The sequence below is a fragment of the Rana temporaria genome, chromosome 4 (genome assembly GCF_905171775.1).
Source record: "Rana temporaria chromosome 4, aRanTem1.1, whole genome shotgun sequence".
Taxonomy (NCBI): Eukaryota; Metazoa; Chordata; class Amphibia; order Anura; family Ranidae; genus Rana; species Rana temporaria.
The window spans coordinates 262,331,019-262,358,182 of NC_053492.1; the positions used below are offsets into that span (position 1 = coordinate 262,331,019).

The 27,164-nt window shown below is 42.0% G+C and overlaps 1 protein-coding gene across 1 annotated transcript; it reads right to left on the reverse strand.

Annotated features, from left to right (window-relative positions):
• Positions 1 to 1,106: 1,106 nt before the first annotated feature.
• OSTM1 (osteoclastogenesis associated transmembrane protein 1) lies at positions 1,107 to 27,164 on the reverse strand. The gene is made up of 6 exons (XM_040350202.1): positions 25,987 to 27,164; positions 20,993 to 21,104; positions 18,937 to 19,031; positions 11,806 to 11,940; positions 8,470 to 8,635; positions 1,107 to 2,049 (listed from the first exon to the last, which is right to left on the reverse strand). The coding sequence occupies exons 1-6, from the start codon at positions 26,332 to 26,334 to the stop codon at positions 1,994 to 1,996; spliced, it is 912 nt and encodes a 303-aa protein (XP_040206136.1). The 5' UTR covers positions 26,335 to 27,164; the 3' UTR covers positions 1,107 to 1,993.

Below are 27,164 nucleotides of genomic sequence, written 5' to 3' on the forward strand. Positions count from 1 at the left end.
AGGTTACTCTCAAATCATGTGCAGACCAGAGCTAAATATAAGCTTGTTGTGAATAGAACAATGCTCCGTTTCAACGCAACTTTGCAAGAACTTCACTAACTGCAGTAAATCATTTTTTTTTAACCACTTAAGCCCCGGACCATATTGCTGCCTTAAAGACCCAAGGGGTTTTTACAGTTCGGGACTGCGTCGCTTTAACAGACAATTGCGCGGTCGTGCGACGTGGCTCCCAAACAAAATTGGCGTCCTTTTTCCCCCACAAATAGAGCTTTCTTTTGGTGGTATTTGATCACCTCTGCGGTTTTTATTTTTTGCGCTATAAACAAAAATAGAGCGACAATTTTGAAAAAAATGCAATATTTTTTACTTTTTGCTGTAATAAATATCCCCCAAAAACATATATACATTTTTTTTTCCCTCAGTTTAGGCCGATACGTATTCTTCTACCTATTTTTGGTAAAAAAAAAAAAACGCAATAATCGTTTATCGGTTGGTTTGCGCAAAATTTATAGCGTTTACAGAATAGGGGATAGTTTTTTTGCATTTTTATTTTTTTTACTACTAATGGCGGCGATCAGCGATTTTTTTCGTGACTGCGACATTATGGCGGACACTTCGGACAATTTTGACACATTTTTGGGACAATTGTCATTTTCACAGCAAAAAATGCATTTAAATTGCATTCTTTATTGTGAAAATGACAGTTGCAGTTTGGGAGTTAACCACAGGGGGCGCTGTAACATTTAGTGTGACCTGTGTGTGTGTTTACTACTGTAGGGGGGTGTGGCTGTAGGAATGACGTCATCGATCGTGTCTTCCCTATAAAGGGAATGACGCGATCGATGCGCCGACACAGTGAAGCACGCGGAAGCCGCGTGTACACGCGGCTCTCCCCGTTCTTCAGCTCCGGGGAGCGATCGCGACTATAAACAAATAGCCGCGCCGTCGTCCCGTATCGCTCCCCGAGCGGACCCGACCTCCGCATGTACCGGGGGGGTCCCGATCGGACCCCCCACCCACGTCTAGCAGAGGACGTACAGGTACGTGATTGTGCCTGTCCGTGCCATTCTGCTGACGTATATGTACATGAGGAGGTCGGGAAGTGGTTAAACTATTATGATTTAATGTAAGATTCCAACACTTAAATTAAAAACAATAGGGAGGCTTCCATTAGGCTCTTCCATTTGATTTGGATATATACCGTATATTAAAACATTTTTAATTCTATTCAAGACTTTACACTATATCTACAACATCCTCATAATCTGGTTTAATGTAGGCCAGAATGACATAGGAAACACAAGATTTATGAAACTTGGAAAACAAAACAATATAAATGCACAGCAAAAATGTAACATTAAAAATCTGAAAGGCTCAGTTTGTGTTTTAAGGTTGTGCAAAGGTTAAGGTATATAGCTTGGTCAGTGCCCCACCATAGCCATCTAACCCGACAACGAAGGGGCATTACCACAATGATGAGGTCATTATGCTGAAATTTCCTCTAGCCAGCAAGTACCCAGTGTTATACTGACAATGAACAGTGCAACAGAATACATTTCACACTGCTTCCTGAGCAGGGAATTCAAATATGAAGACAGACTTGATGTACTTATACTAGCTGCATCTTCCAACCATCTACAGTTAGATTTGTTTCTAGAACAGAGCAGAGTGTGAATAACAATTTTTTTTATAAAAAAGCAGATTAACAAAGCACACATCCTTACATTTTCTAAATTTTTTCTTTTTTATAAATTCTGTTTTAAAGGAAAAAACACAATCCACAGTGAGAATGAGTGTTTAAAGTACCAGTACATATAGTGAGATGCAGTCATACATACATTCTAGCAATGAAAAGGTCCATTGTGTACCGGTATATACAAGACTTGTGACACCAAGATGAAAATCTTCACAAATCCTTGCATAGAATGTGTCCACTCCAAGCGGAATACTGTTTGTTCTAGTGCAATTCTTCTTTTTTTAGTCATACGGTCGTTCAATTACTTTTATCCTGTATGTGCGCCAAGTTGGCATTTGATTTTAACCTCTTTGCTAAAAACAAAGACAGCACAAATCATTACAGGCTCTTTTGGGAAAGCCAAAGACATACAACGTGTTAGCGAAAAAATTAAGAAACCAGTTAAAAAGGATAATCGTATTAAACATTAATTTCAATTAGTCAATAAATGTATCTAAATGCAATACGTAGAATATGTAGTGCACGGTATACCATGGTCACCAAATATACATCTAGATCAGGAGTGTCCAACCTTTTGACCTACCAGGGCCACATTGGAAGAAGAGAAATGGTCTTTGGCCACACATAAAACACACTAAGGCCTCTTGCACACTGCAGCTTGAAAAAGCTCAGTACAGCTTATTTTTTTTACTGAGCTAAAATAAAGACCATTAATTGTAAAATGCCTATGCACACAGACGTGTAAATAAAAAAGATAGAAAGATCTGCATTTTTGGTCAGTAATGTTTGCCTCATGCACGCATTCGCGCAAATTTTTTGTGCAAATTCGAACAGATTTGTCTATTGACATTGTTAATGTGAGAACAAGCTCTTTTATGCGGACAAATGTGCGCAAAAATACATAGAAATATAATTAAAAAAGCATCTGAAAAAGTAGATGCTCAAACAGCGCCTGCAGAAGAATTCCTATTCAAGGATTATCGTGTTGAGGCTGGTACAAACCAGCTGAATATAAGTCGGTTCAACAGAAACCATCCGAAATTCAGCCAGTGTGTACAGCAGCCTGTCAGACAGAAGCTAGCCTACTGTTTGGATGATGTCAAACGGGCATGCTGGAAAACAAGCAGCCAATTGGCATCCAATTTGTCCTTGCAATGGCTGCGAGTGCTGACCAGTGTATTTTGCCAGGGTCGCCCCCCCCCCCCCTGTCAGAACACAATAGGTCAGCGGGGAGATCACTGTATGTGACTTTTATACTCTGTGGCATTGAAGTTGTATCAAAAACAGACCAAAGTAGTGCAGGAAAAGGTACCTTTTCTAAAATCAGACAGACTTGGTTAGTACAGTGAGTTCCTTGGAGGTCTTAAGTTTTATTTTCCATCCAGCCCGCAGGGTTGAATAAAAAAAAAAAAAAAATACTACTTGTGTGTACCAGACTTTAGGCTAGCCATAGACATTTCACTAGTGACAATTGAACAGCACAACAGCTCTTTGGAGTTGCTTTTAACGTATGGTAAAATCTAACACTAGGCAATCACTAATCAAAAATATATGCTTTGTACTTCCATATGATAAGGATTCAAATCATTATTCCTTTTATATCTTTATCAAGTGCGTATTGGGCTTATTTTTTGCAAACTTTTAAAGCCAACAATTCAGTTTAGTGTCAGCTTTTCAAAAACAAAAATAAAAAAAAAAAGCTTTTCAGCTTTTCCTACTTTTCCAACTATTCCCACTTTAACTTTTTCTTACGGATTTAAGCTACTCATCCAGTTAGCTTTAGCAATTCAGCTATTCAGCATTCCCATGCATTTTCTGCACGTTATTAAAGTGGAGTTCCACCCATAAATATAACATTACATCAGTAGTTTTAAAAAAATGTCATTAGTCCTTTACGAAATTTTTTTTTTTTTTAGATGCCTTCAAAGTGTTGTTGCTAGGCAGAATAGTTAATCTTCCCACTTCCTGCACCCAGGTGCTTAATGCTTCCTGACCTACACCGCACAGACTCCTGGGAATGTAGTGGGTGTAACTTTCCAGGAGTCTGTGCATTCCCCAGTCTCAAAGAATCATGTGACTTGGACAGCACAGGTGCTGAAACCTGATCTGACACTGCTTGTGCAGCACTGAGGATGTGCGAGATCTGCAAGGCTGAAATCCAGGAAGTCATACAGTCTGGCTTCATGATGCACACACTTAAGATGGTCCCAGTCAATTTCTATTTTATAAAGTATCTAAATGCTGTAACAACCTAACAAAACGGACCTTAGTTTACAGACTAACTTTACTAGAATACATTAAGCTTGTGTATTACAGGGGTATTTATATTTAAAAAGTGAAATTGTGGCCGGAACTCCGCTTTAATAAAAAAAACACACAACACATATTTTCAGGTATAATAAATGGAACATAATATTGTATTCCATCAGATATGCTTGTAAGCACGGCATGATGAGCATCCCATGGGGGAGATTTACTAAAACTGGTGCACACAGAATCTGGTGCAATCATCTTCTAACTTCAGCTTGCTCAATTAAGCTTTGACAATAAAACCTGGAAGCTGATCGCTTACTATGCACCAGATTCTGTTTACACCAATTTTAGTAAATCTCCCCTATGGTGTCTAACAAGTCTACTTTCTTTTTATGAAGTAGTAAGCAGAAAATTGGAACAATGTAGTATACGCAAACTGACAGTTCCATCACAAAGTGCCAACGAATGTTAAGGTCAACATATATAGAAATCATATTCTGTAAAGTAGATAAAAAAAAACAAAAAAAAAAAAACAAACACACACACACACACACAGCATAAAAAAGTAGTGACTAAGGATTTATATGATTTTGGCTCGGTTCACACTAATGCGATATAGGACTCCACTTGTGAGACCCCAAGTCATATGACATGTGAAATTCAATGCTTCCCTATGAGAGCCATCTTAACCGATACTACACAAGTCTGTCCAACTTTAGAAAAAGGTTCCTGCACTACTTTTGTCTGACTTTAAGCCCTGGTTCACACTGGGCTGCGGGAGTGAAGCCGTGCGAGTTCAGCTGAACTCGCACGATTTCACTCCCGTCGGCAGTCCCGATTTCGGCCGCGATTTAAGAGACATCTGTGCAGGTTTCTGCACAGATGTCTATGTAAATCGCGGCCCGAAATCGCAAAAAGTAGTACAAGAACTACTTTTTGAAATCGGTGCAGCGCCACAGATGCGGCGTCGCACCGATTAGGACGGCGCCATTGCCGACAATTGGCGGCATTTGAGATGCGATTTCACATGTGAAATCGCATCTCAAATCGAATGAAATCGCACCCAGTGTGAACCTGGGCTGATACGACTTTAAAGCGGAGCTCCACTCACTTTTTATTGCAGCAAACAGTAACAAAATCACACACACTGACACTTGCAAACATATTTTTTTGGAGAATTACCTTGCCCGATGTCCGGTTTCATTGCAAAGATGAGGTTATAAAATAAAAAAAAATAAAAAAACGGGGCGGCCGTTTTCATCTTGCTTGTGAGCACTTGAAGCCCACAAGCATTTACTTCCTGCTCCCTGCGATGCTGAGCTACCAGCATTCCTTGCGTGTTCCCGCGCATGCTCAGTTGTAATGGCGCAGGAATACAGTTGTACTGTTGAACGCAGTTGTAAATCCCACGAGAACTCACGGTGGGCCTCCGCAATGACCTATCATTGTTCCCAGGAGATATTGCGGCAGAGAGGAAATGACGAAATATCCGCAGAATACCCACCCATATCCGCAGAATACAAAGACAGGAAACACAGAGGATGTTGTTCAGCTAATGTTGTAAAATAGGGTGGAGCTCCGCTTTAATGTCACAGAGTATAAAAAGTCACAACTTTTTAACCTATTTATACTTGATATAAGGAGATTTGGAATAAAAAGTACAATTTTTGTATTTGCAAGAGGTACAAAACTATGTAGGGATAAAGTCCCTTAAAAGACACGTCTAATTTTTACAAATTAAATTCACGCCACAGATAAAATAGACAACTACAAATTTGCAGTAGTCAGCAATTACCATAGGGGTTATAGGATTAAGTGAAATGTTTATGTTTTTAATGTTTAAATGTCTATGCGTTAAATTACTTAGTGTCGGGCCTGACACTCAAACAAGTGCAAAGGCTTGCTTTTCAATAAAGATGCCAAACGTTTTAACGCTATCTGGAGTTTTACTTGTACCTTTATGAAGAGAACTGGTATATCCCTGTGAAGTGGAGACACCTAAACTCCATGTATGCTTGAAGGAAGTGATTGATGCGATCACATTGCAGATTGGATTTAATTGTATATGGTGGTGTTTCAGCAGAAAGTGGTTTCATTGACTTTTAGGCCTCATGCACACTGGACGTTAAAATAACATTATAAAAAACGCCAGTAGCTTTGCAGGGAGTTATTCAACTTTTTGCAATAGCGTTTTTTTGCAAGAAATGTTTGATTTTTTTTTTATCCAATGGATCAAAAATGTTAAAAACGCTGGCAAGTGACTTTTTGAGCGTTAGAGCGTTTTTACAGCTGAACCCACTAGGTTTTTTTTTATTTTTTACTGCTCAAAAACGCCACTGCCCAAAACTGCTGATAACAGCCTATGTGTGCATGGACACATAGGATAACATGGAGAGTTTTTGGCAGTAGACATTTTTTTTCTACAGTCAATAAACAGCTGCTGTAAAAACGTCCAGTGTGCATGAGGCCTTAGGGGTGAGTCACTTAACCCTTGAAAGTGATGGACACTGGGTGCGTTTTATTTGCACAGACTTTGCACTTTAATGGTGCACTATGAATTAACCACTGCACCGATTAAAATTTTTGGTAATTTTTTACTTTATTTTTATTAATGAATTTTGGAATGATTATTTTTTTGTGAATATATCACTTATTATTAATTATCACTTTGACGTTTTCGATTTTTTTTTTAATGATTTGAGAATTAGATTGGATAGAATTTTTTCTTTCCATTTAACCCAGCGGGCTGAAAAAACAAAAAAACAAAAAAAAAAAACACAAGATAGATCGTCGTACCAACACAGGCTCTCGCTCAGCTCTCACGTCACACACACACAGTCCCGCCTCCGCCACTGGCATTGGACCAGTGTCCTGTCTATCACAGCAGCTGGTCCAATGCTGATGGCGGAGGCGGGACTGTGTGACTGCCAGTGCGAGAGAGAGAGCCGAACAGAAGATGATGGCTCTGATTTCATGCACTGTCCAGGTTGCATGGAGGCTAAAAAGGGGCATTGATAAGGCTGCATGATTAGATGGGCATTGATAAGGCTGCATAATGAGATGGGCATTGATCAGGCTGCATAATGAGATGGGCATTGATCAGGCTGCATAATGAGATGGGCATTGATCAGGCTGCATAATGAGATGGGCATTGATCAGGCTGCATAATGAGAGGGGCATTGATCAGGCTGCAGATGGGCACTGACCCTTATTTTAATTCAAAGTTGTTTAGTTAAAAACGTTTTTTCCTGAAACCTCCCTCTTAAAATGTAGGTGTGTGTTATACGCCGATAAATACGGTAATTAAAAAGTCGAATATAATACAATTGTATATAAAAATATAAATAATTTTTAAAAACTGTAATTTTTGGCCTAGTGCATCCTTCATTTTTGGAACCAAATTTTCCATTCAGCGCACACACACACACCCCTCTGTGTTTGAACTTTGGTGTGCATACCCTAATGCAATAGGTTGCACACACCTATGGGCAGGATGCAGGTGGACAGGGCTAAACACTGTACCAAGTGGTACTGGCACGGTTCTGCCGGAAGGAATGCACTGTACCTAAAAGTCCCAGTGTGCAAGAGGCCTTTGATTTTGCGACTCACATCTTATCCTCTGTCACTCAAGTTTTATCCTATACTTACCATAATATTAAATTATTTTGTTATTCTAGATTGCATCAAGGTAAAAAAAACTTGAGCCGTTAGAACCACTTTAACTTGCTGAATCGTGGCAGTCAATGATCCCATTAACAATGCTAACTTTCCGCATTCCTTCGTGCATTGAGCCTGCTAAGGTGAACATGATATCATATAGCTGCTCAACATATAACACAACTATTTCTGGACAGTCAGGAGAGGGTGTCACAGAAAGAGGATCTATGTGAAGACCACATTCCTCTACTTTTTTTGCCCTAATAATGCTATTGAACCAGTTTGTCCTCACTAATGACCAACATGGTTGATAGAGGAGATATAAACATGAACAAAATTGGTTATACTATTGCTGACCTCTTTCTGAAAATGCTAAATGCCTGGCTGTATGTAGAGCCACTGGCTTATTACTAAAATCACTAACATAGAATAATAATAAAGTGCTAAATGAAGACAGTACCACTGTAGGGAGAGTGCACAGAGTAAACAGAGATCAGAGGTACATCTTTTGTAAACCTACTCTATGGGAAAAAAAAAGGCATTATTATGCCCTAAATTTATGTGGTCATAGTCTCACTTGTCACAAGTGGCATTCCAGTTTCACAATACTTCGTTCCAACCAAATATTTACTTATGCTTTACATAAGTATTGTTTGGCAAAGAGGTTTCAGTCCAAAAAGATTATATGGGATTTTTTTGAACAATGAAAAGAAAGGGCATTATTTATCTTCCAAATGTACTTGAAGACATGTAGAACTAGCTTATACAAGTGATTTATAGAAAAAGAGCAGATACAAAACTCCTCAAATGATAGCTTTGTTTCTGCTTGCCACACATATTATATAGCTAGATGTGATACTTACGCAATATCAGCTTACGCTTCCTTTGATCAGAATGAAGGTAGGTGCTTAAGTAGAAAATAGCAGGCAGGAATAGGATGAATATTGAAACTGCAACCACTGGAATAGTGTCCGTGCAGGGCAACGTGCAATTGAATACTCTACTCCAAAGATTACGAGTGCTGTTCATCTGGATTAACAACCACAACAACATATTAATCAGTTTTAACAAACTTAAATGAAAACACACGTAAACCAAAAGTGCTGGTAAATAATTAACTTTGAGCACTATTAAATACACATTTGCAACACAAAAAGCAGGATTAATTGTATACGGGAAGTAGGCTGAGGTTTAATCACTTCCACACGCATATTGGTACACCCTCTATTGACCAGAGCAATTTTTACTTTTCTACTATGGACCTCTGTTTATTCGGCAATAATTCTTCGGCCACTTGATTGGCCGGTATGTGGTGATGTCACTCCCCCGCATGCACACAGGAGTCACTTTAGCCACGGCATGCAGTAAATGCGGTCTGAGCTGCGTATGTGAGGCCCAGATCGCATTACTGCTGACAGACGGAGGGAACTTTATGACAGAATAGACTTCTAGGGTCTCTTCCGTCATAAAAACCCTGCACGGTAGTGGATTTTGGCATGCAGGCATTTACCACTTGCCGACCTCAATTCGTTTTTACACATTGCGTTTGCAAGTGGTTTACTGGGATTATGGCTGAATATATCATATATATCTTGGAGGACCGGAGCAACGTCATGATGTCACCTCCAGTCCAGGCTGGAATAAAATAAAAAATGAAAGCAAAAGATCCAAACATTAAGAGATTTGGGATCTTTTTGACCTGAGATCTTTCCATAAAAAAGGACCTGTCACCCTTATTTCTATCGCAAGGGATATTTACATTCTTTGCCATAGGAAAAAAAAAAGGTGATAAAAAAGAAAAAGTTGTAATTCTAAACAAGTAACCTGTAAAGGGTATTTAAAGCGTTGCCTGTAGAGATTTTATAAGAACCATAACTTGTCAATGTTCCACAAGCGTGCGCAATTTAACAAAAAGCGTGACATGCAAGGTATCCATTCATTATTATTATACAGGATTTATATAGCGCCAACAGTTTGCGCAGCATTTTACAACATTGGGGTAGACATTACAATACAATTTGATACAGGAGAAATTGGAGGGCCCTGCACTTGAGAGCTTACAGGAGGGAGGGTCAAGTGATACGAAGGGTAATAACCCGATGAAGAGAAGAAAATAAAAGTGCAGTTAGGTGGAGGCAGGGTAGGCTTCTCCGAGGAGAAAAGTTTTCAGGGATCGCCTAAAAGTAGATAGATTTGCAGATAGTCTGACAGATCGGGGTAGGGTATTCTAGAGGATGGGAGAGGCTTGGAAGAAGTCCTGGAGGCGAATATTGGAGGAGGTGATGAGGGAGCTAAAGAGCAGGAGTTCTTGGGAGGAACGAAGAGGACGATTAGGTTGGTATTAAGAGACTAGGCTAGTGATGTAGCTGGGGGCAGAGTTGTGGATGGCTTTGTAACTTATTGTTAGTATTTTGAATTTAATTAGTTGGGCGAGTGGCAGCCAATTGAGGGATTAGCAGAGAGGGGTAGCAGACGCTAAGCGGTTTGTAAGGTGGATGAGTCTGGCAGCAGCATTCGTGGACTGAAGGGGGGGGTGGGGAATAGTCTATTTAAGCACTTCAGATCCGCGCTATTGATAAAAGACGTCTGCAGTGCCTGAAGTGCTGGGTGGACGTCCGTCTTTGGACGTCATTTAAAGTGCATTACCCGCGCGCGCCTCTGGGGGGCGCGCAGCGGGTAAACACTGTCCCGGCGCATCGCTGGGAAGCCTTCCTCACCCCCTAGTGTTAACCCTTTCCCTGCCAGTCACATTTATACTGTAATCAGTGCATTTTTATAGCACTGATCGCAGTATAAATTTAAATGGTCCCAAATTTGTGTCAAAAGTGTCCGATACGTCCGCCGCAATATCGCAGTCCCAATAAAAATCGCAGATCGCCGCCATTACTAGTAAAAAAAAAAAAAAAAAAATCATAATTTTGTTCCCCATTTTGTAGGCGCTATAACTTTTGCGCAAACCAGTCGTTTATTTCGATTTTTTTTATTTTTTTACAAAAATACGTTGAAAAATACGTATCGACCTTAACTGAGAAGAAAAATCGTTTTTTTAAAAAAAATTGTGATATTTATTATAGCAACAAGTAAAACAAATATATATATATTTTTTTAAATTGTTGCTCTATTTTTGTTTATAGCGCAAAAAATAAAAACCGCAGAGGGGATCAAATACCACCAAAATAAAGCTCTATTTGTGGGGAAAAAAGGGCATCAATTTTGTTCGGCTTTTTCCAGCGGATAGTTACCCCTGCTATATGCGGCGTATCCTATGTTAAGTATGTCCGTCGTTCCCGCGCCGAGTTTTGAATTTTTTACATTGTTTGCGGAAGTCGGTCGCGAATACGGATGGACGTAATTTACGATCCCGTCGAAACCAATGACGTCCTAGCGACGTCATTTGGAGCAATGCACGCTGGGAAATTTAGCCGGCGGCGCATGCGCAGTACGATCGGCGCGGGGACGCGCCTGATTTAAATAGTAAACTCCCCCTAGCCGCGGAATTTGAATTCCGCCGGGGGATTTACGATCCGCCGGCACAATTTTCGAGGCAAGTGCTTTCTGAATACAGCACTTGCCTCAAAAACTTGCGCTGGCGGATCTTAAATAAGATAGATTACGCAGATCTAAAGATCCGCTGATCTATCTGAATCTGCCCCACTGAATGCTCTTTATCTTAATGCATAAAATGCATTAGGATAAAAAAAAAAAAAAAAAAAAAAACTTCTGCCTTTACAAATCATTTAACTCTAAATTGTTAACCTGTAAGCAATTTTAAAATGTTACTTATAGAATATATAGGGTACCAAAATTTGTCACCATTTCATGGGCGCACACACAATTTTAAGGCTTAAAATGCTGGAAATCTGTTTGGTAAAGCTTCATCTTCTATACATTTCATTTGCGTGTGCTAAAATTATCTTTATTGTATTTTTTTTGTGAAATTTTGCACTTCGAAAACTGTTTATGTGACATAAATATAGGTTTCGGGATTTTAGGCCTACAATGAATGTGTGCAAAAAATAAATAAAATACAAAAACAAATTTGGCAGTGAAAGGGTTAAATAATGCTATTTATCATTATGGTGTCTATACTGTAACTGGACACCATACTGATAATCTAACATCAACTACATGCTGTATGTGGTATGTCAGTGTATATATTTACATACTGTAATAATGAATTACAAACTGCTATTACTTACAGCATCTTCTAAATCGATACACAGGTGCTTGCCATGTTCCAAGTTAGTGTACTGATCACTCAGATTCTTGTAGGTGACATTACACATCTGGCAAACATGTGAAAAATTGCCATGTTGATCTGGGGCTGTTGACCCCTGTAATAAAAAAAAACAAGAACTGTTTGCAGTTGTCCCAATAGAATAGTATCCACTATTATCAATCTTATAGGAACAATGTAAACCCAGACATATGACAAAACGTGGAATGATCAGAGAACAGTGATTCCAAGCATACAAATTATTTATTTCTATACAGCAATAACATTTTATAGGATGTACAAAGTTTAGAGTTGGATAACTACATGTGCAGCATGCTTATTTACATTGTCCCCAGCCATCAAGTCACCAAGTAAAAAAAAAAAAAAGGAAATGCCTGGAACACGAATGCAACTACCACATTGAAGGACTGGCAACATACAATATATTCAAATGTTCTCGGGTTTAGATCACTTTAAAGCGGTAGAAAGGCAAAGGCATAACGTGCTAGTATGCATCGCATTCTAGCACATTATGTAAAACGTATCTCAAAACTAAGCCCTCCAGAGACACGCTGTCACCGCTGTCTTCTTTATGGGTTCGCAGTCTCCGGTTGTTTGAATGGCCGAGCCACGATAATGTCACTGTGTACGGCACGGAGCTACAAAGGAATGGCATGGATATGCCGTTGCTTCAGAGCATATACGCTGGTGACGTCACCGGCGGCATCATAAGTAAATATCTCAGGGCACTGTAAGTAAAAACAAACAAAAGGCCTTTACTACCACTTTATGACATGCTGTCTCCTTTGTCATTTAGGGCAGTAACAATGATTTTGGAAAGGGACCATATTAGTAATACTCACCTTACCAGACCTCCCTTGCTGCCAGCAACAATACCCTGTGCTTCTAGGTATGGGGTGACATTTAAACTCCTCACGTGTAATAGTACTCAGGTCCAGCAGCCAATTAGTAGACTGGAGCAAGATCACATGACACAGTGTCATTATTTCCAAAAGCATCTGACGCCAGTGCGGGCTGCATCGGAGACCGGAGCTACAAGGGAGCACAGGTTAGTAAAGTATAACCGGGGAGCCGGGGGCCCTTTATAAAGCCACTGCTTAGGCAAAGTAATGGGATCTTTAACCACTTCGCATCTGTAGGCCTCAGGTTGAAGCGATTATACCAGGAAGCTGATCTTGGGTGTGTATTTTTTCAAAACGGCAATTCTTGTTCTAGTAAAAGATCGGAGCAGCTATACAGCTGCTGGATCACTTTTACAGGCAGTGTTAATGGAAGCTGCCTTTAACGGGCTCTCCTATCCCAACAGGGAGCCCAGTAACTATGCGATTGGCTGTGTTCATTGCTGTACACAGAGTGCAGGGTACCAAAAATTGTTCCTTTTTACTCTGACGTCAAGAAACAGGAAATGCTGAGGATTCCGTCCCTTCCGGTTTTGGTTTGTGAAAGCATCCGGCAAACCGATCTTGGTTTTATGGGATGCTTTGGAGGACAGAGGAGAGTTCTAATAGACCCCAGATCACTCCATAAAGAGAACCTGTCACAGCTCATGCTATCACAAGGAATGTTGTCCATCCCTTGCGATAGCAATAAATTTGATCCAAAAAAAAAAAAAAAGTATGGTGTTAAAATAAAATAATAAAAACATATTTTATGTTAAAAAAAAAAAAAAAAACATATTTTAAAGCGCCCTCATCCCCTTGTGCTCACGTGCAAATGTGAATGCACATGCAAGTCCTGAACAAATGTGTAAATGGCGATTGCACTACACATGAGGTATCACCATGGATGTGAGAGCGAGAGCAATAATTCTAGCCCCAGACAAACGGTTACTCTAAACTGGTAACCTGTAAAGCAGGGGTCTCAAACTCAAATTACCCGAGGGCCACAAGACAAGTTTTCATATGCCATGGGGGGCCGCATGCAAACTTTCAAACTTCAAAAACAACAGTACTGGTGTCAGCGAGCGCATTATTAACCCCCAGCACTGGTGTCAGCGAGCGCATTATTACCACCAGCACTGGTGTAAGTCAGGGTTTGACAAATTTGCTTGGAATCTCGGAGCCAGCTAAAAAAGTTAGGAGCCAGAAAACGCACCCCGTCCCGACGAGCTTGCGCGCAGAAGCGAACACATACGTGAGCAGCACCCGCATATGTAAACGGTGTTCAAACCACACATGTGAGGTATCACCGCGATTGGTAGAGTGAGAGCAATAATTCTAGCCCTAGTCCTCCTCTGTAACTTAAAACATGCAACCTGTAGATTTTTTTAAACGTCGCCTATGAAGATTTTAAAGGGTAAAAAAAGTTTGTCGGCATTCCACGAGCGGACACAATTTTGAAGCGTGACATGTTGGGTATGAATTTACTCGGCGTAACATTATCTTTCATAATATTAAAAAAAATGGGGATAACTTTACTGTTGTCTTATTTTTTAATTAAAAAAAGTGTAATTTTTTCCCAAAAAAGTGCGCTTGTAAGACCGCTGCGCAAATACGGCGAAACAGAAAGTATTGCAACGATCGCTATTTTATTCTCTAGGGTGTTAGGATAAAAAATATATATAATGTTTGGGGGTTCTAATTAGAGGGAAGAAGATGGCAGTGAAAATAGTGTAAAATTACATTAGAATTGCTGTTTAACTTGTAATGCTTAACTTGTAATACCAACGGCCACCACCAGATGGCGCCAGCTCACATCTGGTGGTAATAACTTGTAATACCAACGGCTCACCACCAGATGGGGCCATAATTTTTTTTTTTTTTTTGCTCCCCTCACTTCCACCCTGCCTGGGGGCCATTTATAACTGGTCCGCGGGCCGCAAATGGCCCGCGGGCCGGTACTTTGAGACCACTGCTGTAAAGGCTTTTAAAAGGGTTGCCTGTAGATAATTTAATGTACCAGATGTTTGTCACCATTCCACTGGCGTGCTCCATTTTAAAGTGTGACATGTTTGGTATCCATTTACACGGCCTAATGTCATCTTTTATATTTTACCCCCCCCCCCCCAAAAAAAGGTAATAGATTGCGTTTGTGTGCACTAAATATTATGTATTTTTTTTCCAGGGAAAAAATTGCGCTTGAAAACTGCTGCAAAAATGGTGTCACTTAAAAAAATTGCAACACCTACCATTTTACTCTCTCTGGTCTCTGCCTAAGATAAGGCAAAACTTTTGGGTGGGGGTTTGGATAGAGTGAAGATGGATTAGAGCACTTGTCAGATTTTATTACTGTCTATGCCCCAATTAGGGAGATCTACCCTCTCCATTTGTCCTGTTTACTGTTATCACTGAAAGAGGGGAAATCTTCCAATGGGGACAGTAGTTCTGGTAACCTGGGGGTCCCCAAGGAATTCCCTTAAAGGGACACCAAGGGTTCCCATTTTTTTTTTTTAAATAACACCTCCACTGTGCAGCTCGTTTTGCACACAATGGCCCCGCTCCTGGTCTTCTGGGGTCCCTCGGTGGCTGTCTCGGCTCCTCCCTGCATCAGCTAACATTTGAGGGGTCAGGTAAGTAAACGGGGGGCTGGGGGGCCGCTAATCCTCAGATGTTTTTTCACCTTAATGCATAGAAAACATGTACCTTTACAACCCCTTTAATTTGCAGGGATTTCCTCTCTTCTTGGTTTGGCTGAAGGGAAATCTCCACAAAGTTTTCCCTACAGTTCTACTTTAAAATATACATATAATGTTTGGGGGTTTCCGAGCAATTTTCTAGCCAAAAAAAAAAAAAAGAAAATGATTACATGCATGATAAAAATTTGAGAATTATTCCACTCCTTGCGCACAGGTCAAGGTAAATGTGGAGCTCTCCTCCCGGGTTCCCAATCAGGAATGGCACGAGACAGGGGTGTCCCCTCCCCCCCTCCTTTTCGCCTTGGTACTAGAGCCATTGCTGCGTACTGTAAAAGTGAATGCGAACATAAAGGGCCTGAAGGTTGAAAACGTTGAACACAAGCTGTCAGTCAATGCTGACGATGTGGCCTTCCACCTCTCTGAGCCCCTGATCTCGCTGCAAAACCTGATGGAAGAACTTAAGCGGTTTGGGATGCTTTCCAATTTCAAGATCAACTTCTCAAAGTCGGAAATCCTACCCATTTAATTGTCCGTCTCCCCCCAGCAAATAGCTTGCAGGCAGCTTTTCCATTCACCTGGGCCAAGTTTTCCTTCATATATCTGGGCATACAGTTAACAGACCGTTTCGACACCCTTTATACAGCCAATTATCCCCACCCTTCTTGAAGATGTTAATAGAGATCTTTCCTCAATGGACCAAGACTGCCTTTGCGTGGTTGGGTCGCATAAACATAAAAATTAACATTTTGCCATACATACTTTTCTTCCTACAGATGTTACCGATCCCCCTGCCCAGAGACTTCTTTACCCAGATGTCTAGCATGCTATCCGGGTTTGTGTGGAACGCACGGAAACCCAGACTATGAGGGTGCTGAGGTGCTCGAAACAGGCAGGTGGACTGGGGATCGCAGACATCTTGAAGTATTATAGGGCTGTGGCGCTTCAGAGGATCCTCAACTGGCACCCCAGATGTTTTGGAACTACATTTCCCCATGATGCTCCACTACACTGCAGCATGCATGAGCATCATGGGAAATGTAGTTCCAAAACATCGGGGTGCCAAGGTTCGCCATCACTGGCATAGGGGTTTGTCCGACACTGCCTCCCCGCTGACGGTGCATGCTCTTTCAATCTGGGACCGACTTAATCCGACCCTGAACCTGACCCCTCCAGTGTCCCTGCTGTGTTGGTTTCTGTGGTTCCCTCCGGGGGAACAAATGGCCTTTTTTGGCTGGATGGTGGCAATGCCAAGTTGTGGGAAGCTCATGGGTAACGGCAAGTTATTGAGTTTTGAGACCTTGCAGGCCAGACATAACGTCTCTCAGATAAATATTTGGAGGTACAGGCAGCTTCACCATTTCTTCGAGGTCCACGGCCATTCTATAAGAGACATCTCCTCTCTCACACCCTTTGAGGGCCTTTTTGTGGAGAAGGATCGGCTTCCACATATGGTCTCGGAAATGTACCGCCTGCTAGGCTCTGCCACCCTAGATTCTAAACCTGCACACGTGCGGGTCTGGGAGAGAGACCTTAAACTAACTGCGACTCAGCTGACTCACCTCTACCAGCTCACCCACTCCAGCTCTATTGAGTCTAAAACCCAAGAAACAAATTACAAAATTCTGTTGCGCTGGTAAAGGGGGTCAGCTGATTTGGCACATTTCTACCCTTCTGTGTTGGACCAATGCTGGCTAGCATGTAGCCACAGAGGCACACGTCTGCACAATCTGGTGGGAATGCACCCCCGGATTAAGCCCTTTTGGGAAGACAATAAATCCCAAATAAAAGAGATCCTAGGCCTGGATGTCCCTCTATCCCCAGTCCACTTCCTCCTACACATCCCTCAGACCCCAATTAGAAGATATAAGAAAAGCGCATTACCACATTTACTAAATACGGCTAGACGTTTAATCCCAATATAATGGAAACAGCCCCGAATTCCAACAAGGGTGGAATGGGTTGGCAAAGTAAATGACATTAGAGAAGCTGAGCATTGGATAGCGACTTGCAGGGGTACCCTGGAACGCTTCAACATTGTATGGACACCTTGGATGGCCTATGTGGCTGACCCAGGGCATGTATCTGCGAGTCTAGACTTGGCATTGTTGGAGCTGGCAGAACCATCCCTTAGATCCCGCGTGGGCGGCGGCACTCTGGCATCATAAAAACCCCCCTCTGCTCCCTCTGGAGGTGACCCGGCACCAGTGAGGCTCGTTCGGTGAAGACTTGAACACTCCATCTTAAACCGCAGGTATGCTCTGACCCCTCTTCTCCCCTTTCTTTTTCCAAACTCTCCGCTACTCTAACCTTTTCTCTCTCTCCCCCTAGTTTCTTCTCAACTATTCGCAGCCGCTTGGCCACACGGTTTTGGATTGTTAATTTGTCTTGCACTAACTGGACCTAGGGCCACAATGTCTTGTTGCTGCGGGGGGAGCCTCCCTTACCAGGGATGGCGACTTTTCCCCTCCTGGCACCGACTGTTTGCCTTAGGCGCTCCCGTATTGGGTGGTGTGCCAGAGGAGGTTTGATGGAGGCCATCTTGGCGCAGCAGGCAGCAGTTTGCCTGGTATCCTTTTAAAGGGCATTGACTACAGATATGATTACCATATAATGTCCAGTACTGATTAGAAGAGACAGCCATGTACCACTGCTAATTTGTAACTTGTATTGTTGTTTGTCTTTTAAATAAAGATTACGATACTAGAGGTAGTATCGTAAGGATGGACATATCTCTGTACCCGCACAATTGTTTTTTGTAATGTTGTAATATGTAGTTTGTATATGTCAATGTTATATGTATGAAGAACTTGTGAATTTTATAATGATTGGTGATTTTAAAAATGTCCTTAAAAGAAAGTATGTAAAGTGTTTCTATTTTATGTGAAAACAATAAAAATAATTTAAAACATAAATAAAGATTAAAAAAAAAAAAAAGTGAGAATTAGCCCGGGGCTCAAATGGTTAAGCCCCAAGCCTTACGCATTATGAATGGGTAATGTGGCATATTATTCTAGTACTGCTAGGAGGGGAAATTCTGGAAATCCTGCCCCAAATAAAAACTTTTAGCTAAAGTTCCTGAAACAGTTGCACACAGATAGTGGGGGAAGATTGGAGCACCCAGAGAAAATCCATAACAAAGATAGATCAAACATTTTATGATTATAGTGCCCCCGGTAGAAATAGGACAGCAGGGTAGAAGTGATAACCACTGGACAAACATGCAAACCGTATCAAACCTCCCAAGTACCGTAATTTGTTTCCAAGTTGATCAAGAACAAAACGGTCTGAAGGAAAACTGGCAAGACCAACGGTACCTATGTTTTTTTTGTCACTTCCTAATCCTTACTATCTCTAATCTTATAGTCCATAAGCGCAAGGCACTCTCCGATCAATTTTAATATGAAGAAGTAGAAAATGCAAAAAAAATAAATAAAATACTGGAAAAACTCAATAGCTTTTTTAAACCAGTCTATATATACTTCCCTAAAATAAGTCTGAAAATCTAAATAGAGGATTTACCTTGGTGCTGTTGAAACAATGCATCAACTCGTCAAATAACTTCATAAATGCAGCTGTGCTGTCCAGTACATTTGTTTTGTTCTTATTTATGCAGTCTTGGGAAATAAAAGCAACATACAGCAACATTACTCATGTTATTTTAACACATTTTTAGGTTTTATATTTAGAAAATGGAATCAAATAACAAAAATAACCTGCATTATAGCCACAACCTTGAAATGAGGAATACACTAGAACAGGGGTGCCCAACCAGTGGTCCGGGGGCCACATGTGGCCCACGGAGCCCTCCTGCTCTGAAATGGCGGGTTGACAAGCTCAGATTGCAGGTTGCCTACCCGCCATGCCAGAGCATCAGTATTGTGATTGAAGCCAGCAGTAGAGAAGGCAAGCAGCTGCAGAGCAGAGACACATAAGCCAATGCTTCCTGTATAGCACCAGCTCCTGTCATAGGTGGAGTGATAACAAATGCACTCTGCCTGGGACAGCAAGTTAATTACAAAAATCACAGTGTATATATGGACATATCTGTTCTGCAGTGGTTACTGGGCTGCTTTCAAACTGATACGCAGGTGTAGTGCAGTGCACCTGCGGCTTACCTGCACTGAGCCATAGACTTTTGGTTAAACCTGCAGGATATAATAGAATTCTATGGCAAAGTACAGATAACCTGCAGGAAAGCCACATGTGCTCGGTGCTGCACCCACGGTGTGGATAGACCGCAGGCCATCAGTGTAAAAAGCCTTAGGCCCCTTTAACATGATCGGAAAGAAAAAGAACCAGGACGTAACTGGACCAGCAGAATCTAAAGTGTGAAGGGGGGGGGGGGGGGGGGGTGTTTGAGGCTGCATGACAGGTGAAGCATGCACAAAAGCTGGAGACGGGCTTAAAAAAAAAAAAAAAATACATTGTAATTAGTTGTTCCTGATAACTGCAACTAAGTACAATGTATTGTATTTTATCACAAAAAAAGTTCATTTTTATATGTTTACATCTTAACAAGCATTGACACAAACACCTGTTTTTGTGTATCAGTACATACAGAGCTGCACAGATTGAGAGCCAAATGTCCAACTGGTAGCAGGTCCTGGGCAGCTACAATCATGACTCAGTGGGGCAGGACCATAAGTCTTGTGTACATTATGGGTCAGACCTGGGCAAACTGTGGCCCCAGGGCCCTTTGGCGACCTCTATCTGGCCCCTGATGTCTCCACTGTTATCATAGCATGCCTCCCAAAGCCTGTCAGCTTTTTCACTGAGGAAGCTGACAGGTTTAGAGGCATACTGACAGACGTCTGTGTGGAGAGTTACAAGAACTGGAAGGAAAGAGCCTGAGGAGCTGATCGGTACCAGTGGGGTGGCTCAGTTCTGGTGGGAGCGAGTTGCCTAGAAGACATCCCGATGCTCTCCCACCACTCTGCTACCCCGCCTAGTTCTGTACAAGGCCTTAGTGTTCTATATGTTTATGTACTTGCAGATCCTTCCCAGGTCCAAAATCAATATTGAGAAGAATTAAGTTCGGCCCACTACAACAGTCCCAGCCTCTGGAAAAATTAATCGCCCACCTCTGTCCTAGGTCCTTGCAATCTCACAAGGCTAATTAATTCTAGCCTAAATAGTTGTAAAATTAAAAAGTGATCTCGTCTCAGATTTGTTTTATAGACAGGGCAAGGCTTAGAACTTCAGTCGGGATCTTATAGCTTATACTATTTTCCCCTGTTACTGGTAAAGACAATATGAAAGCAGCTCTCCAATGGGAGCACAGACAACAATATATAAAATTGGGTTAATATGAGGGTTAGAACCTTCATTTGGTCTTTTAAACTGTTTATTATCCCTGATGGGAAGATTCCCACTTCAGGCAGGAAGTAAAAATCTCCCCAATATGGACAGAGACAGCAATTAAAAAACCCAGATATAATTTCCTTATCCTCTCAATGCAATAGGTCCTGCGTGTTAATAAGTAGGTCAATACCAAAAGAAAAAGTTGGAACGTTGATAATGGCATGAAAAAAACTAAAAACTAAAATAAAAAACACACTGATTATGCAATACTCACTTGAACACTTTGAATCAGTCCACAAATCATCATAGAAATTATTAAGTGCAACAATGACTTGAACCCTATCAGAGCGAAGCAATGTGGTCTCACAGCTTAATGTGCTGCTGTTCTGCAAATAGAAATATTAGGAATGAGAACGGAAAGCCACGATCTTACAAAACAATATAGCAAAAAATAAATGAAGAAAAAAAGCAAACTTTTCATTGGATAAGGAACTAAACATTATCATGGCAGCAGACTGTACTTAAGGGTTAAAAAGACACTTCTATACAGAAATAGTCACTGAACAGAGTCACATGCACCAGAGAGGAAGACTGCAATGATTCACATGATCTACTGGGAAACATAAATCGTTTGCTTTGTAACTTCCTCTATTGATCCTTATTCACAGAAAAAACGTGTAATATTTGGAAACAAACTGTGTGTACATTAAGTTGCCACTTTTTTCCCCACAGGGCTCATGCACACAAAAAACTGCTTTTACAGGCACTTGAGCTTTTATTTCAGCTTGAAGAAGCTTGAACCTTTTTGGGCTCTTTCACACATCTTTATTGAGCTTTTTTGAGCATAAGCATCCCCCCCCCCCCCCCAAAAAAAAAAAAAAAAAAACTTTCCCTCAGGCAGGATATTGGATTTTTTTGATTTTTATTAAATGTATTTTAATAAAATGCTTTGGAGTGAAAATCTATCTAAAAGGATAGTTTTCTATTTAAGTTTATTCAGCATGAAATGGAGCTTAGTTATGTAGCATGAGGCTGTATATTTTGCAATAATAATATTTATGGAAAATTCAATTTATCCAAGCTCTGCAAGCTGAGATAACATGCACTGCATTGATGTATTCACCCAATTTCACACTAACAATGAGATAAAACATAGTTCAGGAATATTCCTTTATCCCATTGTTTTACAAATCTATGTACACAACAAACTGTATGATTGGATCGGTTCTGATATGCTAACCTGACAGCTTATTATTCTAAATAGGAAACCTTCATTTTGTTTGCAAATATTAAAGATTCTGCCAGAAAGAAAAAGTGCTTACATTTAAAGAGAACCTGTCGTTTCAGATCCATCATGGCAGCGCCTGTTAGAGGGCATCCACTCACCTGCTGCCACCACATCCCTCACCTTGTTCTGTCACTGCCACCACATCCCTCACCTTGTTCTGTCACTGCCGCCACATCCCTCACCTTGTTCTGTCACTGCCGCCACATCCCTCACCATGTTCTGTCACTGCCGCCACATCCCTCACCTTGTTCTGTCACTGCCGCCACATCCCTCACCTTGTTCTGTCACTGCCGCCACATCCCTCACCTTGTTCTGTCACTGCCGCCACATCCCTCACCTTGTTCTGTCACTGCCGCCACATCCCTCACCATGTTCTGTCACATCCCTCACCTTGTTCTGTCACTGCCGCCACATCCCTCACCATGTTCTGTCACTGCCGCCACATCCCTCACCTTGTTCTGTCACTGCCGCCACATCCCTCACCTTGTTCTGTCACTGCCGCCACATCCCTCACCTTGTTCTGTCACTGCCGCCACATCCCTCACCTTGTTCTGTCACTGCCGCCACATCCCTCACCTTGTTCTGTCACTGCCGCCACATCCCTCACCTTGTTCTGTCACTGCCGCCACATCCCTCACCTTGTTCTGTCACTGCCGCCACATCCCTCACCTTGTTCTGTCACTGCCGCCACATCCCTCACCTTGTTCTGTCACTGCCGCCACATCCCTCACCTTGTTCTGTCACTGCCGCCACATCCCTCACCTTGTTCTGTCACTGCCGCCACATCCCTCACCTTGTTCTGTCACTGCCGCCACATCCCTCACCTTGTTCTGTCACTGCCGCCACATCCCTCACCTTGTTCTGTCACTGCTGCATCACCAGCCACCCCATTAAAGTGAACTGGACTGTCTCGGAGTCAAATAGAAAGGAGAGCTGGGTACACACCGCTCCCAGGCTATCTGCACAATCCCCAAAAACTGCTGTGAAAAGACTCTGGATGCCTGCCAAGGTCTGCAACCTATAAAGTCCATAAGAACGAAGAAAAAAGGGCGACATCCAGAAATTAAGATGCCGCCCTTTCTCCTTCGCTCATATGGACTGTCGGCCAACAGCGGGTCAGAGGAGGAGCCGCTGTGGGACAGAGATGACAGTTGCTCTTTAAAAATTATGATTTAAATCAAGCCTTTTTACTAGCAATTTAAAATCGACTTGATTTAAATCAAATCCACTCTGCCCCAAGTTCATTTATTTATTTAAATTTTTTTGCCTTTACACACGTTTTTGGGAAGTCATGCGTCTTTTAGCTGTAGCATGAGTTTTTCAGCGTTTTTGCAGTAGCAATTTTTTAACCAAATTTTACTCCCACAAAAGCTTATGGCTCAAAAAATGCAGATAAATGCAGAATAGCCTCATAGCAGAGAGGACATGGACACAGACCTGTCACCCCCCTGCTCAGTGGGGATCAGCAGACAAATCCCATGCTGAACAGGTGGATCTTCTTGGATGGCTTTCGCCCCATGTGAAAAGAGCCTTATTGGATGCAGCCCCTTTTTAGTAGACTATTTAACCTAGAATATCACGACCCAGTTCTAGGGATGAGCTCCGGGCTAAAAACTTGCCTGGTCATTAAGGGGGTAAACCTACCGGGCTAAAGTGGTTAAAGCTGTACTCTGGGAAAAACAAACAAAAAATACATCCTTGCAGCAGGAGAGTCAGGACACCCACTAACACACAGCTCCTTTCTCTATATGCAACGTAGAGCGCGTCCTGACTCTCCTGTAGTCCAAGGGAGGGGGCGAGCACGACACTCCACACCAGGGAGAAAGCCTTGCATTACTGTGTGTAGTTACAGACAGAAGAACAGGAAGTGAGGATTTCTCAGAAGAAATAAGAACATTTAAAAGCAAAATCAAAGGATGAGGTAAGTAAAGGAGGACTGCACTAAGGTAAAGGAAGCTATTTAGGGAAAACAAATTGTACCTTTACAACCCCTTTAAAGCAGTATTGAACCCAAAAGCAAACATATTGCAGCTTGCCAATTCTTAGATGTGATAGCTGTATTTGTTTCCTTTTTTTAGGCTTTCTCTATTTTCATCTGGTGATCCGGCCAGAAAGCCTGTTTTTCAACAGAAAAGCTCTCTTGCAGTTATAGGGATGAGACAAACCATTTACCACTGACAGGGTTGCTCACAATGATCAGCTTTTTATTTATCTAGAACCTCGCCCTCAAAAAGAAAAAACTGTTTAATGTAACGAATTATAAAGTCTTAGCTTGCGTTTAGCTTCAATTTGATACTGTATGTAAATCTGCTAGTACATCCAACACTCCCCTACCGCCAGACTGACAATGTTGATGTCCAAATGTGCCCCTTCATCCAGAGTGGAGGCACTCTAATACAGGAGGTGTGTTACTGGCCAGACTACCTGGTGAAAACAGGGGGAAAGTCTATAAAAAAAAAAAAACAAATACAGCTACCACATCTAATGAGATGCAATACATTACATTTTTGGTTTTGCGTTGAACCACTTGAGACCCGCGCTATTGACAAAAGACAACAGCGCGGCTCTCAGGTGCCAAGTGGACGTCTTTGGACGTCTTTTAAAGTGCATTACCCGCGCGCGCCTCTGGGGGGCGCGCATCGGGTAAACACTGTCCTGGCGCATCGCTGGGAAGCCGATGTGTGTACCTGGCGGCCACGATGTCCCCCGGGTACACGCGATCGTCGGTAACACAGCAGGGACGTGGAGCTCTGTGTGTAAACACAGAGCTCCACGTGCTGTCAGAGGAGAGGAGACCGATGCTGTGTCTCTTGTACATAGGGACACAGCATCGGTCACCTCCCCCAGTCAGTCCCCTCCCCCACACAGATAGAACACACCCAGGATACACATTTAACCCCTTCCTCACCCCCTAGTGTTAACCCCTTCACTGCCAGTCACATTTATACAGTAATTAGTGCATTTTTATAGCACTGATCGCAGTATAAATGTGAATGGTCCCAAATTTGTGTCAAAAGTGTCCGATACGTCCGCCGCAATATCGCAGTCCCAATAAAAATCACAGATCGCCGCCATTACTAGTAAAAAAAAAAAAAATAATAAAAAAATCATAATTCTGTTCCCCATTTTGTAGGCGCTATAACTTTTGCGCAAACCAGTCGCTTATTGCGTTTTTTTTTTTTTTTACAAAAATACGTCGAAAAATACGTATCGGCCTAAACTGAGAAAAAAACAATTTTTTTTAAAAAAAATTGGGATATTTATTATAGCAACAAGTAAAAAATAAATATATATTTTTTAAATTGTCGCTCTTTTTTTGTTTATAGCGCAAAAAATAAAAACCGCAGAGGTGATCAAATACCACCAAAATAAAGCTCTATTTGTGGGGAAAAAAGGACGTCAATTTTGTTTGGGAGCCACGTCGCATGACCGCGCAAATGTCAGTTAAAGCGACGCAGTGCCGGAAGCTGAAATTTCGCCTGGGAATGAAGGGGGTTTATGTGCCCAGTAAGCAAGTGGTTAATACCACTTTAAATGCTCGCTTAGGTCTGGAGTACTGGTAAAAGCATTTTTACCTACCTGATTACCGCTCTCTGCTCTACCCCCCCCCCCCACACACACACTCACTGGAGCACTGGGCTGTAGGAGAGGCGGGAGCAGGCCAGCTCAGCCTCTCAGTGGCTTACTGAGAGGTTGAGCAGAGTGCCAGTCCAAGCATGTGGGCAGCTCCTGAACCCAGTGTCGTAATCTTGCCCCAGCCTGGACCGGTTCCGTTGCGTCAGCAGACAGCGCATTTCTGGGTCACATGAGTGCAGAACGAACTGCACTTCTTTGATCCACAGGAGAAGTACAGCCAAACAAGCTTTGGATGTACTTTTCCTTTAATTCTTCCTTAAAATACTTGGAAGTGTTACAACATATTCTGCATGCTAAGTAATATGGAACTGTGTAAGTGAAACAGAAATTAAATGATTACAAACCTGCAGAGGACTTGTGATCTTTGTCATTGTAGCTTTGAGTTGTTGGTATTCCTTGTAGCAATACTGGCACACTCGCACGGGCCATGCCATACCTGCCAAACAGCTGCTGAGATCGGCACTATTGTTGGCAAATTCACGTAGGAGCTGGACACACATATTGGGGTCCATTTGGTGATCGGGGGAGGAGTAGGATGGGAGCAGAGACAGAGAAAGCTGCTCTGCCCAAACTGATCTTGCCATCAAATCTGAAGTGTCAGAGCTCTGGAGATCATCAACAAGCGACCCCCTACCCATAGAGAACTCACAGAGGAGCAGGAAGCTAATGATCAGTGCACTCACACTCATCATACTGTCCTAGGGTGTGAACACACACACACACACACACAGCACTCCCTCTAATGTATATTACTGCAAGCAGTCTTTTCTCTTCTAACTGAGATCTACAGAAGAAAAACAACTTACTACACACAGCCTGGACCCTTCTAACTGAGATCTACAGGTGAGAAAGATACTACACACAGCCTGGACCCTTCTAACTGAGATCTACAGGTGAGAAAGATACTACACACAGCCTGGACCCTTCTAACTGAGATCTACAGGTGAGAAAGATACTACACACAGCCTGGACCCTTCTAACTGAGATCTACAGGTGAGAAAGATACTACACACAGCCTGGACCCTTCTAACTGAGATCTACAGGTGAGAAAGATACTACACACAGCCTGGACCCTTCTAACAGAGATCTACACAAGAAAAACAACTTACTACACACAGCCTGGACCCTTCTTACTGAGATCTACACAAGAACAACTTACTACACACAGCCTGGACCCTTCTTACTGAGATCTACACAAGAACAACTTACTACACACAGCCTGGACCCTTCTAACTGAGATCTACAGGTGAGAAATATACTACACACAGCCTGGCTGTACAGGGAGCTGGGTGTTATATGTGGTGGCATGAGCTATCCCTTACTGCTCACGTATAAGAATATAATCCAGCACACAGCATCACCTAATACACAACACACCTCCCCTACACAACACAACAATCGTACTCACTACAAAACAGCGATACAACAACATGCACCATTAGCAGCTGACTAGTTTCTGAGCCCAGCACTTCCGTGTGCAGCAGAGGAGGAGGAAGGGGCGGGGCCTCTGCACATAACCCTT

Bases quoted from the DNA above. Each gene is read 5' to 3' on its own strand.
- OSTM1 (XM_040350202.1), bottom strand. From the start codon at position 26,334: ATGATGAGTGTGAGTGCACTGATCATTAGCTTCCTGCTCCTCTGTGAG. The intron at 21,105-25,986 runs GTTTGTAATCAT...TTCTATTTGCAG, and splicing joins AGATCACAAGTCCTCTGCAG to AACAGCAGCACATTAAGCTG. The intron at 2,050-8,469 runs GTAAGTATCACA...CTTTGTTTTTAG, and splicing joins GAAGCGTAAGCTGATATTGC to CAAAGAGGTTAAAATCAAAT.